A 16,353-nucleotide genomic window follows, 5' to 3' on the forward strand; every position below is an offset into this window, starting at 1 on the left:
GAAAACTCCCAACTTGTATTTTGCCTATTGTACACAAAGAAATGATGTAACCAAGCACCTCTATGTCACTTTGGACCATAGAGAGTTATGTTCATTTGTTTCATGATTAATGAGATCAGTATTTCAATATATATATATATATAATTCCAATATTCAATTTTTGAATAAAACTACAAACATTCTAGAAAACTAGATAAATAAGAATGCTACATCATCGATATACTTATAAGCTACCCCTTACCAGCTTACTATTTCAATGTCTTTCAATTTATAATTTTGTTTAAAGTCCATATTGTTGAGACTGTTTACTTAGGTATGGATCTGAGTACCCAACTATACCCGAACTTAGACTTGGGTGTGAAATGTGGCCCAAATACCCACTCAGTTAACCCGGGTCATAGCTCGGCCCAATACCCAGAATAATCTGGGTTTTTGAAACCTAGAACCTAGGTGGACCAAATTTTGAAAAAAGAAAATCCACTTTTTTATTTATATCTTTGCGTTTTTTTAAACTAAATCCAAGTTGCAAGTACTATGTTTTAGTATCCGCCTCTAGATATGGGTTCATCCTACAACTCAAGTCAAATTGTTGTGATTACACCTCTGCATTACTTAAGAGGCTACTAGAATCTCAAATAATTCCAAACTTTAAGATTAATAGCCCAAGATGACTAGTACTTTAGGAAGTTGTAGAGAGAGAGAGTAAAGGCATTTCGTTTGTACGTTCACAGCCTTTTCATTTGATTAACGTACGTACATAACAATCTCTTTTAAGAGTCTCCTAATAGGATAGTTAATCAACTTCATAGGTTAATTAACTGCTTGTCATGAAGATTTAATTAACTGGTGAAGAGCTATTTAATTGATAGCAATTAACTTTTCCACTTATGTAGACACTACGTGGGTCATGGGATTCACGTTTACTATCCATAAATTAAAACAAAACAAAAAAAAAACAAAAACAAAAGCAAAAAACAAAACAAAAAACAAAAAACAAAACATACCCATCACGAATGTGGTTGATTCAGATCGAGGTTGAAACGCCACTTGACTCATGGATTGAGCAATTTGACAATTGTTCAAATAAATGGTCCATTAATTTCATATTTGCAATTAAAAGAAAAGAATATATCTACTCAAGTATTCAAGAAAAGAAGAATAATATTACGTACAGTTATATAGTATGCATATTTTGCATTATGCATTTAAATAAAAATAGTGTCCGTCATGAAAAATAGATATTTTCAATGTGAGGCTCAGATGTATCTCGCTTTATTTTTAAAAAAGATAATACAAAACTTACACATCATTTTAAAAAATAAAAAGAAAAATCAAGAAGATAATTAAAATAAACAGATAAGGAGGATGATAGCAATATGAAAGCTTGGACGGAATTGAAGACTGGCACATGGGAATGCCTTGTTCAAAAGGCCAAGTATCATTAAAGTGAAGTCAGGCTTTCCCAGTACTACTCGACTCGACTATATGAATATTTCACGTGAAAATATCCATAACCAATCAAACAAAAACTGTGAACACTCCCTCATGATTCCACCCTGGATCTCTCTCCATGTAATACGATACACTCAATTCTCAGGCCAGCAACAATATGGAAGGACTGTATCACGTGTCGGCTACGAACCTTCCCCCTCTATTGCTTCTCTCCGGCCTTGCTGCTTCTGCTCATGCCAACTGGAAAATGACATTTTTTTGTCCCCACCTTCTTCTCTCTGCTTCCCATCATTTTCTGAACGTATATATATTATCCATATTGCTTAATAAATATTAATAAATAATTCTTTTTGGCAGTATAAAATAATAATTAAATAATAATATTAGAAGTGAAAAATAAATAAAATAAATTATTTAATTTTCTTTTGGTTTGACTTGAAGCATGGATGCTAATCGTCGGTGGGTACGGTGGGGTTAATTGCCGAGAAGATCAGATTTCTCAAACACATGCAGTGCAATGATAGGGTTAGTGGCGCACATCATGTGGCAATCGTGGTGACTGAAAAATAAAATAGAAAATAATTATCATATATTTGGGTGGGTAGGATATGAAATTTATTCATAATTTTTTTTTTCTTTTTTCTTTTTTCTTTTTTTTTTTCTCATTACATCGTGGGCTAGCTCTTGCTTAGGTCTTCAGTGCCTGTAAATTCTACACACTAATTCTATATACTCTTGAAAGGTAAAATAAAAAAGATTTTTTTAGATAGAGGAATTTTTTTTTTTAATCAAAGTTTTAAGTTATTATTTGAATTTCAGAAAATAGAAAAGATAAACATATCATCAGTTAGATTCTATAATATTTATTTTCAGACGTCATTAATTAAATGCTTAATAAATATTATATTAATACCCAATTTATATATCTATCTTTCTCCAATTTTAAAATCTCAAATTTTGAATAAAAATAAATAAATAAATAAATAAAAATAAATAAAAACCCCAGTCCAGCTAGAGGCAAAATTTGAACGCTCCAATTTTTGTGAGAGCTAGATCCCTTAAAAGGGGGACATGCGTTTCATTACATGCAATTGACATAGAAAAAATGTCTCATATTGGAAAATAATAATATGACTCTTAAATATATCTATCAAATATATTCACTAATATATTTTTATTTTTTTATTTTTTTTAATAGTTAAAGAAGTGACTATGAGCGAATTTATTTATTTATTTTTTCTATTTTTTTTTATCTTAATGGTTAACTATGTTTAAAAGAATATTTTTTTAAAAAAACCTCATTAGCATTAGTGAGCATATTTTGAGTGCATATTTGGTGTGCACCCTAACATTGTCCCTATATATATATATATATATATATATATATATATCCAGTCTTAATAGGAACGTAATCCGAGTCAAGTTTTTTAAATTAGTTATCAAGATTACTTAAATTAGGCTATGCATGCGTGAATTATGAGAATAGAGGGATTATTTTATTCTTATCGAGGGATAAACTTGGGATTATACCATTTTCCTATTCCAACTTGAGTTTATAAACTTTGTTCTTAAGCTTGATGATTAAGTTTAATTAGAATTTAGAAATAAACAAACATTTTCACCATTCTTCATGATGAAGCAAGCTAGCTAGCTGTGTATTAATTATAGTATCGATCATAGTTCCTTAATGCCAAACAATAAATATAAGAATTCATGATTCACGTTTCATTACTATAATGAAAATCTTGAGTTCTTTGAAAATAATTCATAAGTAATTGAAAAATGATTTATACAAGTTCCAAATAGATAAAGCCTTTGTAAAAAAGTAGATCGACCCCACCTAAGAAAAATATAAACAAAGTAGACCCAGTTTTATACAAAAGACTTTTAGAAAGCTTGTCTATTTGAGACTTTTACTTGATATTAATACTCAATTTTATACACACATATAACCTAATATATATAATATATGTCATCATCTAAAAAACTAATTTTATGAAAGGTTTAATACTTTATTTATAGAATGGAGGACATTGAACAACTAAATGAGTCATTTTTATTTTCAATACCAATAACCAATTTTAGTCTAGGCACTAAATAAGATATTGAATTTGAGAGTTGGAGAATAATTAATTGAAATCCCCTTAATTATTTTATTAAATTAAATAATCTTATTAGGGAGAATGAGTAATAGTAGATAAAAATTCAGGGTGTGCAAATCTTGTATAATTATTATAAAGTCCAAGTGTCATCATCTAGTACGGTATTAAATTATTGAAAACTTATTTATCATTTTATACTTATTTTTTAATCATTTAATGTTACATAAGGAATGCTGATTGAGCGGAGGATGAATGACATTTTTCTTTCTAAAAACGTTTTCATTTTTTGGTAAAAATTGAAAGTTTTAAAATAAAAAAAGCTATATATATTATATTTTCATATTAATACGATGTGTTGGCGATACTATCAACTTTTGAATTTATTTTATAAAAGATTAATAAAATATACTTTAAAAATAATAAAAACACTATTTTATCTAATAAAATAAAGGTATAATGAATTAGCATTACTAAAAGTCTAGTTGGAAATAGCCCATGCTAATATAAGGAGAAATATTTTAGTCATAAAAAAATTATATAAAAATAATTTTATATATTAATACAGCTCGTCAGATTATAAAATTATTCTTATTATAAATATTATTTAATAATTAATAAGATTATTTTATATAATTTTTTTTATAAATATAAGAATATTTTAAGAAAAAATCTGATTATAAGTAATTTTATATATCAATATGTACATCTATCTAATATAATTGATCAAAAAGTTAAATTTTTATAAATATAATATTAATTTAAATTTTAAATATAAAAATAATAAGATTAATATAGATATCGGTACGTAATTTTAGTCATAGGTAACAAAACTCATATTTTAATATAAAAGTCAAGAAGCATGATTGAGATCAGCACCGACCGGCAACAGTGTTGGGTAAGCTGCTCTATGGGATGAATGAACACGTGCAGCCAACACGGAGTAACTTTGAACTGAACGAACGAACGAACAAACAAACAAACAACGTACGCCAACGCAACATAAACACCGGCAAAATAAGCTTAGATTATTAGATCTTTTGCATAATTTATTGTTAGAATATTAAAATGCCGTGTCGGTAACAAAGGGTCTCGTACCAGCCAACTGGTTATTTAGACAGATGATAGTCGATGTAATGCAGACTCATGTACGCGTGAATTGCTTTTTACAGTTCTCTTTTTGACTTCTACTCAAACATACAAACCGCCACTTGCTCAAGTGGGCTTCGCTACACGTTAAATTGTTTACCAAAATTATCTGGTACGATTTGATTCTCTCCGTTTTTAAGCTCAATGGAGTAGTTTGGATTATGTTTATTACAATAAGTTATTTAACTTATTAAGTTTAAAAAGTAGACAGACGAGTGCTAATCCTAATCAATCACGTCAATTCATTTACTTAATCAAATATATTCATTTAAAAATAGCCAGAGGAATTCTCGTAAGATGTTTATATATTTTTATGGAAAATGCTTGTATATAGTTTAAATGCTTGAATGCCCTCTCTATTTGCCTTTTCAAAGTAGCTGGTCATAATTTTTTTTTATTTAATAATTAAGAAAGTAATTTTAAATATATTAGTATATTTTTTTATTTTTTATAAAATATTTAAATATATTTAAAAAATATTAAAAGAAAAAAATGCAAAATATGACATGGTAGCATCGTCCTTTTTATTTATGTATTTTATGAATGTGATAAGTTAAAATAATTATTTTATATTAAAAAAATAATATAATCAATCATATTTATTATGGGAGATTTTTGTCCTATACCCATGAGAGTGCTCAAAGCCCAAGCCTACCAAGAAAGTTTCACTAGAGGATGAAATATGAAGAAATGAAGGGGTACGACAAAGGAAAATGAGGGAAAAGGTAATGTCAGGCCTATGGGTAGGGGATGGGGGAAAAGACATAAAAGATAAGGTGATGTAACATAAAGAGGGAGATGAGAAAGAAATGAAAATGAAAGGAACGGACGATTTAGAGATGACTTCTTTTAGGATCTCGGGGGGGCTTTTTGAGGAATTTTTGGACAAATTTCTGAAAGGTTTAACGAGATGGCTTCTTCAACCTTCAAACCCGACATCCAATGATAGCGTCTAAACTAGTAGAGTAATTTGCAAATCAACTATATAGTGAGGATGAGAGACTCTGATACACTATAAATAAAACTTATATAGTGGATTCTCTCATCCATAAACCAAGTTGGACATAGGCCTAGAACGTAAACCCGTGTATCTATCTTTTTCTATTTTCCTTGCATCTATATGCTGTTCACCTCCACGGTCATATGCCTGGATTCTGTATAGCCCCTTCGGACTAGCCAGGGGCTTGCACCGCCTGCACATCGCCGACCCGGGCCCAACACCAACATCGGCGCACCATCTACAGATCGAGCAAAGGTCTAGATCGACTAAACAATCCGACCTAAAGACTTACGAAACACGACGTTAATAACATTAATCAGTAAAATGCACAAAAAAATAATTGCATTCAAGTTAAGAGTTATATTCTATAGTTTATATCACACTTTTATTTCATTTTTATAGATTTTTATTTTTTAGAACTAAGAAATTTAATAATCCACACATAATTTTCAAAAATACATAAAGATAAAAGTGAATAGGAATGTATTATGAAAAATAATAGAGTTGCTATTATGTTAATATCTATTTATTACTCTTTTTGTATTAGATTTTTTTTATTTTTTATTTTATTTAATAGTTAAAAAAGTGATTATTAGTAAAATTATATATATTTTTAATTTTTTATTAATTATTAAGGATGTTAAAAAAATATTTAAAAGAAAATAATAAAAAATAAAAAAATTTAATACTTTATAAGCTGTAAATAAATAGTACCATGTATTATATATGACTTGCCTGCTATTTATTGGCTCATTGGTCTGATTGTTTTGAAGAATTTCAATCACAATTAATAAATTTATAATAATATACAGAAGTGATTGACACATTCTAATTATGAAGGCAGCATCAATCATGAGACATGGGAGGATGAGAGCAACGGACAACAGACCTATAAAGGGTGGAGGGTATTTATGGTACATAAAATTAACAATATATTGAATGAATTTATTTAATTATGAATGCCAATATATATATATATATATGAGCTAGCAAGCTTTCCATCCGTAATTAGTACAAAGGGTTGAACGAAAAATTAAAAAAAAAAAAAATGAAATGAAAAAAGAAAGTGGTCTCCAACCAATACCAACCCATCTGTGTCTGTTCTTTATATTTAAATCTTTCCGCATCCTTCAGCACTTCAGGGCTCAACCTCAATCCAGCTCTCACAAACACACACACACAAAAGCAGATACATAACACTTTTGAGCCATTTCTTTCTCTCTGTGATCTAATTTGTTTCTAACACGAGAAATTAGACAACCAAAAAGCAAAGGAAGAAAGAAAGAAGGAAAGAAGTAAGCTATGCTAAGCAAAATGGCTTCTTCTCCGCCAGACAAGAGCAAGACCATAAAGATAGAGCGCTACAACAGCTACCTCCGCAGAGTTGACAGCACAAAGCTCCTAATTAACGCCTCCTCCAAGGTCTTGTTCCGCGCCACTCTTCTCATCGCCCTCGCCCTCATCTTTTACTTCGTCCTCCACTACCCTCCGCTTTCCGATGGCCCTGGCTCCCACCATCTCCACGCTACCCGCCGCAGCTTCCTCATTTCCAGTGAAGTGTGGAGTCCTATGCGTCAGGAAACGCTCATCTGCACACCCTGACTCCAGTGCCACACCGCAGAGTACCACTACGCATGTGACACCTAACGAGCGATGTTCAGTTTCGCGCCCCGCGCGTTCGTAGCCAAGCATCCTCTAGCCCTCACCAGCGAAGGGCCACGGAGTCGGTGTGTAGAGCGATGCCCGGTTCCGCGCCCGGCGCGTTCGTAGCCAAGCAACCCCTAGCCCCCGCTCCCGTCATCTAGCGACAACTCAGGGGACATCACTCAGTTTATTCTGCTCCCGAGTGACCAGAGGAGCTCCACCGGGATAATACCCCATCCCGGCTTGGGGTCGTGATACACACGCACCCGTAAGTCCACTTACGCCAATAAACAGGCTTTTCACACTTAAACAAAAACACACGTGCATGCACCATGTAATGTCATATCAATGCACAAAAATAACCAACCAACATAAATCAATAAAACAAGTAACTCCGTCCTCCATCCATCCGACCCCCGAACTCCTCGGACTCAGTCCGGAATCAACCAACCAGCAGATAAAATAATTGAAAGAGCAATATATATTTAAATCTGAAACTAGGGTTTAGAAAATACTTACAGCGCTATATGGCAATTTTAAAAAACACGAGGCGTTGCAAACGGCGGCGAAAAAGCAACGTCACAGTGAAAATTCACTGTGGCCGTGGGTTGTGAAAAACCCACTTTTGAACGAGGACAAACTAGGGCTTGGGATTGATAGGGAATGGTCTAGGGATGATTGTGAAGCTATTGGAAGTGGTGGTTGGCCGTGGGTGGCGGCAGAAACGGCGGTGGGAGGCCGGATTTCCCAAAAAGGAAAGCTAGCTCGTAGGAGCTGTTCCGGTGGTCGTTGGAGGCCGGAAATAGGTGGGTTAGGACGGCAAGGGACCGGTGATGAAGTGGTGAAGAAATGGTGGCCGGAGGTGGAGCGACGGCGGCGGATCGGAGCCAAAGCCGTGCGGCCTTTAAAGGGATTTTCCGGCCAAACGGCCGGCCGGTTGGAGGTGAGTCTCGGTGGGGAGGTGCGCCGGAGGGAGACGAACCGAACGATGCCGGCGGTGAGCCACACGGTGGCCGGACGGCAGTAGATCGGGGGTGAGAGGCTTCCGGCGTGAGGGAGAGAGAAGAGAGAGAGAGGCAGGGGGGTCGACGCGGGGAGAGAGAGGGAAAAAGAAAAGAAAGAAAAAAAAGAAAAAGAAAGGAAAAAGAAAGAAGGAAAAAGAGAAAAAGGAAAAAGAAAAGGAAAAAGGGAAAGAGATGTAGGGAAAAGACGAGGTCTAATCCTCAATCCGGGAAAAACAACACTAAACCGCCGCGAAGATATTAAAAACCACAAAACAACTAAAAAAAATAAAACACAACATCAATTAAATGAAAAAAAACAATTTTAAAATACAAATAAATTAAAATAAATAACTAATATATTAATTAAAATAAAAACAACTATTTCAGCGAAAATACACTCAAAAGCGGGTCATCACAATCATAGTTCCTTAATGCCAAACAATAAATATAAGAATTCATGATTCACGTTTCATTACTATAATGAAAATCTTGAGTTCTTTGAAAATAATTCATAAGTAATTGAAAAATGATTTATACAAGTTTCAAATAGATAAGCCTTTATAAAAAAGTAGATCGACCCCACCTAAGAGAAATATAAACAAAGTAGACCCAGTTTTATACAAAAGACTTTTATAAAGCTTATCTATTTGAGACTTTTACTTGATATTAATACTCAATTTTATACACAAATATAACCTAACATATATAATATATGTCATCATCTAAAAAACTAATTTTATGAAAGGTTTAATACTTTATTTATAGAATGGAGGACATTGAACAACTAAATGAGTCATTTTTATTTTCAATACCAATAACCAATTTTAGTCTAGGCACTAAATAAGATATTGCATTTGAGAGTTGGAGAATAATTAATTGAAATCCCCTTAATTATTTTATTAAATTAAATAATCTTATTAGGGAGAATGAGTAATAGTAGATAAAAATTCAGGGTGTGCAAATCTTGTATAATTATTATAAAGTCCAAGTGTCATCATCTAGTACGGTATTAAATTATTGAAAACTTATTTATCATTTTATACTTATTTTTTAATCATTTAATGTTACATAAGGAATGCTGATTGAGCGGAGGATGAATGACATTTTTCTTTTTAAAAACGTTTTCATTTTTTGGTAAAAATTGAAAGTTTTAAAATAAAAAAAGCTATATATATTATATTTTCATATTAATACGATGTGTTGGCGATACTATCAACTTTTGAATTTATTTTATAAAAGAATAATAAAATATACTTTAAAAATAATAAAAACACTATTTTATCTAATAAAATAAAGGTATAATGAATTAGCATTACTAAAAGTCTAGTTGGAAATAGCCCATGCTAATATAAGGAGAAATATTTTAGTCATAAAAAAATTATATAAAAATAATTTTATATATTAATACAGCTCGTCAGATTATAAAATTATTCTTATTATAAATATTATTTAATAATTAATAAGATTATTTTATATAATTTTTTTTATAAATATAAGAATATTTTAAGAAAAAATTTGATTATAAGTAATTTTACGTATCAATATACATCTATTTAATATAATTAATTAAAAAGTTAAATTTTTATAAATATAATATTAATTTAAATTTTAAATATAAAAATAATAAGATTAATATAGAGATCGGTACGTAATTTTAGTCATGGTAACAAAACTCATATTTTAATATAAAAGTCAAGAAGCATGATTGAGATCAGCACCGACCGGCAAGAGGGTTGGGTAAGCTGGTCTATGGGATGAATGAACACGTGCAGCCAACACGGAGTAACTTTGAACTGAACGAACGAACGAACGAACAAACAAACAAACAACGTACGCCAACGCAACATAAACACCGGCAAAATAAGCTTAGATTATTAGATCTTTTGCATAATTTATTGTTAGAATATTAAAATGCCGTGTCGGTAACAAAGGGTCTCGTACCAGCCAACTGGTTATTTAGACAGATGATTGTCGATGTAATGCAGACTCATGTACGCGTGAATTGCTTTTTACAGTTCTCTTTTTGACTTCTACTCAAACATACAAACCGCCACTTGCTCAAGTGGGCTTCGCTACACGTTAAATTGTTTACCAAAATTATCTGGTACGATTTGATTCTCTCCGTTTTTAAGCTCAATGGAGTAGTTTGGATTATGTTTATTACAATAAGTTATTTAACTTATTAAGTTTAAAAAGTAGACAGACGAGTGCTAATCCTAATCAATCACGTCAATTCATTTACTTAATCAAATATATTCATTTAAAAATAGCCAGAGGAATTCTCGTAAGATGTTTATATATTTTTATTTGGAAAATGCTTGTATATAGTTTAAATGCTTGAATGCCCTCTCTATTTGCCTTTTCAAAGTAGCTGGTCATAATTTTTTTTTATTTAATAATTAAAAAAGTAATTTTAAATATATTGATATATTTTTTTATTTTTTAGAAAATATTTAAATATATTTAAAAAATATTAAAAGAAAAAAATGCAAAGGATGACATAGTAGCATCGTCCTTTTTTTATATATTTTATGGATGTGATAAGTTAAAATAATTATTTTATATTAAAAAAATAATATAGTCAATCATATTTGTTATGGGAGATTTTTGTCCTATACCCATGAGAGTGCTCAAAGCCCAAGCCTACTAAGAAAGTTTCACTAGAGGATGAAATATGAAGAAATGAAGGGGTACGACAAAGGAAAATGAGGGAGAAGGTAATGTCAGGCCTATGGGTAAGGGATGAGGGAAAAGACATGAAAGGTAAGGTGATGTAACATAAAGAGGGGGGATGAGGAAGAAATGAAAATGAAAGGAACGGACGACTTAGAGATGACTTCTTTTAGGATCTCAGGGGGGCTTTTTGAGGAATTTTTGGACAAATTTCTGAAAGGTTTAACGAGATGGCTTCTTCAACCTCCAAACCCGACATCCAATGACAGCGTCTAAACTAGTAGAGTGATTTGCAAATGAACTATATAGTGAGGATGAGAGACTTTGAGACACTATAAATAAAACTTATATAGTGGATTCTCTCATCCATAAACCAAGGTGGACATAGGCCTAGAATCACGTAAACCCGTGTGTCTATCTTTTACTATTTACCTTGCATCTATATGCTGTTCACCTCCATGGTCATATGCCTGGATTCTATATGGCCCCTCCGGACTAGCCAGGGGCTTGCACCGCCTGCACATCGCCGACCCAGGCCCAACACCAGCATCGGCGCACCATCTACAGATCGAGCAAAGGTCTAGATCGACTGAACAACCCGACCTAAAGACTTACGAAACACGACGTTAATAACATTAATCAGTAAAATGTACACAAAAATAATTGCATTCAAGTTAAGAGTTATATTCTATAATTTATATCACACTTTTATTTCATTTTTATAGATTTTTATTTTTTAGAACTAAGAAATTTAATAATCCATACATAATTTTCAAAAATACATAAAGATAAAAGTGAATAGGAATGTATTATGAAAAATAATAGAGTTGCTATTATGTTAATATCTATTTATTACTCTTTTTGTATTTAATTTTTTTTATTTTTTATTTTATTTAATAGTTAAAAAAGTGATTATTAGTAAAATTATATATATTTTTAATTTTTTCTTAATTATTAAGGATGTTAAAAAAATATTGAAAAGAAAATAATAAAAAATAAAAAAATTTAATACTTTATAAGCAGTAAATAAATAGTACCATGTATTATATATGACTTGCCTGCTATTTATTGGCTCATTGGTCTGATTGTTTTGAAGAATTTCAATCACAATTAATAAATTTATAATAATATACAGAAGTGATTGACACATTCTAATTATGAAGGCAGCATCAATCATGAGACATGGGAGGATGAGAGCAACGGACAACAGACCTATAAAGGGTGGAGGGTATTTATGGTACATAAAATTAACAATATATTGAATGAATTTATTTAATTCTGAATGCCAATATATATATATATATATATATATATGAGCTAGCAAGCTTTCCATCCGTAATTAGTACAAAGGGTTGAACGAAAAATTAAAAAAAAAAAAAAAATGAAATGAAAAAAGAAAGTGGTCTCCAACCAATACCAACCCATCTGTGTCTGTTCTTTATATTCAAATCTTTCCGCATCCTTCAGAACTTCAGGGCTCAACCTCAATCCAGCTCTCTCACAAACACACACACACAAAAGCAGATACATAACACTTTTGAGCCATTTCTTTCTCTCTGTGATCTAATTTGTTTCTAACACGAGAAATTAGACAACCAAAAAGCAAAGGAAGAAAGAAAGAAGGAAAGAAGTAAGCTATGCTAAGCAAAATGGCTTCTTCTCCGCCAGACAAGAGCAAGACCATAAAGATAGAGCGCTACAACAGCTACCTCCGCAGAGTTAACAGCACAAAGCTCCTAATTAACGCCTCCTCCAAGGTCTTGTTCCGCGCCACTCTTCTCATCGCCCTCGCCCTCATCTTTTACTTCGTCCTCCACTACCCTCCGCTTTCCGATGCCCCCGGCTCCCACCATCTCCACGCTACCCGCCGCAGCTTCCTCTCCTCCGCTCTCCATGGTCCCGGCGCCGGCGGCCCCACCTGGGAGAAGCAAGTCCGCCATTCCTCCACCCCCCGCCGCCCCAACGGCATGTCCGTCCTCGTCACCGGCGCTGCTGGCTTTGTTGGTTCCCACTGCTCCCTCGCTTTGAAGAAACGCGGCGACGGCGTCCTCGGTCTCGACAACTTCAACGGCTACTATGACCCATCGCTGAAGCGCGCGAGGCAGGCGCTTTTACTCAAACACCAAGTCTTCATTGTGGAAGGAGATTTGAACGATACCCCATTGCTCACTAAGTTATTCGACGTCGTTCCCTTTACGCACATCCTCCACCTTGCCGCCCAGGCCGGGGTTCGCTACGCCATGCAGAATCCACAATCCTACGTGAACTCCAACATTGCCGGGTTTGTGAATCTTTTGGAAGTTGCCAAGGCTGTGAATCCTCAACCGGCAATCGTTTGGGCGTCGTCCAGCTCCGTCTACGGCCTCAACACCGAGAACCCATTCTCCGAATCGCACCGGACCGACCAGCCCGCCAGTCTCTACGCCGCAACAAAGAAGGCCGGCGAAGAAATCGCCCACACCTATAACCATATCTACGGGCTCTCCCTCACTGGTTTAAGGTTCTTCACGGTTTACGGACCTTGGGGTAGACCAGACATGGCCTATTTCTTCTTCACCAAGGACATCTTACAGGGTAAGGCCATTGACGTGTACAAGACACAGGACGGCAAGGAGGTGGCGCGTGACTTCACGTACATCGACGACGTCGTGAAAGGGTGCGTTGGGGCCTTGGACACGACGGAGAAGAGCACCGGGAGCGGCGGAAAGAAGCGGGGACCTGCACAGCTGAGGATCTACAATCTAGGAAACACGTCACCGGTGCCGGTGGGGAAGTTGGTGTCGATATTGGAAGGGTTGCTGAACACCAAAGCCAAGAAACACGTGATCAAGATGCCGAGGAATGGGGACGTGCCTTACACGCATGCCAATGTGAGCTTGGCTTTCAAGGACTTTGGGTACAAGCCCACCACGGATTTGTCCACCGGATTGAGAAAGTTCGTCAAGTGGTACGTGAATTACTATGGGATTCAATCGAAAGTAAGGAAGGAAACCAGTACCGGCAATAGTAATCATCCCGAAGAATCCGATTGACGATGATGAAGATCATATTCGAAATCATCACTCTGGGTCACGTTTCTTCTTTGAATTAAAACTTCTGTTCTTTCTTTTCCATTTACATATTTTGGTCAAGTTATTGTTGTGGTCCTTAAAAGTATGGGATCAAGATGTTGAAGCTGTACAATATAGATATAAATTTGTTATAGAAGAAGATGAAGCAGCACAGAGAAAGAAGCTGTGGGAGGAAATGTAGATCTGTGAACTGGGGTTAGGGGGAGGGTGCTGTGTTGTGCCGTAATAATTTGTCGGTGAGATCTGCTAGAAATTAAGATTGCAGAGCTTAGCCGTTGGATTGATGTAAAAGAAAGAAGGAGAGAGGGAAATTTGTGACAGAACAACACCAATAATCTTAATGATGACATCAAGAAACATCCACGCGTTTTTATTAGACTTTGTTTATTTGTGCGTTCAATTATTTATTACTTTTGGCCTTTCTTTTATCCTTTTGTTTGGTCATAATCTGTTTTGCTTTTTATTGACTGCAAGGAAGGGCAGTAGATATTATTAATTTCTTTTGGCTTTTGAAGATTGCTTCGGTGGATGAAAGTGGGGTTGGTTGGCGGTAGGGTTGTCTTTTGTGGCATGAGATTCTCGCCTTTTTTTTAACAAAAGCTTTTTATAATATAAAAATATTATGTATAATTATTTTTATATATTTAATTAATATATAGAATTATTTTTTAATATAAAATAATTAATTTAATCAATCAAAATGTAATATATCAAGAATATATAAAAATAATTATATATAATAAAACTCTATCGATATAGATAAGTATAATGTTTAAGAGAAATGACTTAATACAATTATAAACTTTGTAAGTGTGGTGTATTTTTTCTTTTAAAAAATAGGTAAATTTGGTAAAAATATAAGAGCGGTGCTACCTGCTCATTTTTACTACATGCGTATTTTTTTTTTCTTTATAGATTTTTTTTAAATATTTTAAAAAAATATTAATACACTTAAAATTATTTTTTTAATTTTTAAGTAAAAAAAAATAAAAATTTATAAGCGATCAGACATGGGGAGAGTACATATAAGCATTTTCCAAAATATAAATACATTAAGGAGAGGACATATAAGTATTTTCCAAAATATAAATATATTTTTTAATGGTGAGTTTCACTATTTTTCAAACAAAATCCTAGAGATTTATATACTCAATTTGTAAATTCTATAATATTAAACATTCTTCTTATACATTATAGATTTTAATATTAAATAAAATAAGTTTTATAATTAAGAATATGATGACTATATGATCTATAATTCGATTTTTTAAGTAAAAAATTTAAATAAAATTTTACTACATATATTTTATTACATATAAGTACAGTCGTGCATTAATTTATATATCAATATTAATTTATTCATATTTAAAATTTAAATTAATATTATTTTTAATAAAATTTACTTTTTAATCAATCACATTATATTAATGCACAGATTAATACATAATTATATTTATAATTATATTTTTCTCAAAAAAAAAAAGAGTAAGTTTTATATTTTATGTTTATTTCTATCTAATCATTGATATTGTTTAGATTAATAGATAAAAAGGAAATTTAATGAATCTTTTGCGGCTTTTGAAAACGCTAGTCCCAAATGAAAAAGTAAAAGTGCAAAAGGGTGGCGGAAGTTTCTACACATGAGATAAGAGGTGGAAATAATTCATGTATCCGTACTTTTACGCGTAAAAAATGAGGCATGAGTCATGAACATGTTGGATTCCTTTGATTACGTGATGTTTGTCAAACTTTTTACTGAACTTGGACAACTGTTATGTCTCCCATTTCAGTCACACCATCACCTGTTGCTTTGTACTATTTTGTTCTATGCGGACCTGCTGACTCACTCTATTTTTTTAATACCAAAAAAATAAAATTAGAAGAAATACGTCAAAAAGAAATGAAAGCTCAGCAAACATCCAAATGCCAAGAGAAACATAACTATGGGTATAAAAAACAACGGGTGAACCGCTAAACTCATTCAGATAAGACTGAACAGATGGGCTAGGTGCAGTACGCGTTTAGTTCAACTCATATTGATTTTATTTTATTTTTAAATCCGTTAAAATCAGTTCAATTTTTTATTTTTTTTTTATAATTAGACCGAACCGACTTATATATATATATATATATATTTTAATTTTTATCTTTTATATAATTTTTATATATAATTATATATAAGATAATTATATATTATATGATAAATTATTAATTAATATAATATTAAATTTTAAAATCTTATATATCTATAATTTATTATA

The 16,353-nt window shown here is 32.6% G+C and overlaps 1 protein-coding gene across 1 annotated transcript; it reads left to right on the forward strand.

Annotated features, from left to right (window-relative positions):
• The first annotated feature begins 12,454 nt into the window (after positions 1-12,454).
• LOC122300260 (UDP-glucuronate 4-epimerase 6-like) lies at positions 12,455-14,468 on the forward strand. The gene has a single exon (XM_043110770.1). It carries the CDS (start codon positions 12,659-12,661, stop codon positions 14,051-14,053), a length of 1,395 nt encoding a protein of 464 aa, XP_042966704.1. The 5' UTR covers positions 12,455-12,658; the 3' UTR covers positions 14,054-14,468.
• Positions 14,469-16,353: the final 1,885 nt, after the last annotated feature.

This window comes from Carya illinoinensis, chromosome 2, assembly GCF_018687715.1.
Source record: "Carya illinoinensis cultivar Pawnee chromosome 2, C.illinoinensisPawnee_v1, whole genome shotgun sequence".
Taxonomy (NCBI): domain Eukaryota; kingdom Viridiplantae; phylum Streptophyta; class Magnoliopsida; order Fagales; family Juglandaceae; genus Carya; species Carya illinoinensis.

Excerpts from the sequence above, each read along its gene's own strand:
- LOC122300260 (XM_043110770.1), top strand. The coding sequence starts at position 12,659 with ATGCTAAGCAAAATGGCTTCTTCTCCGCCAGACAAGAGCAAGACCATA.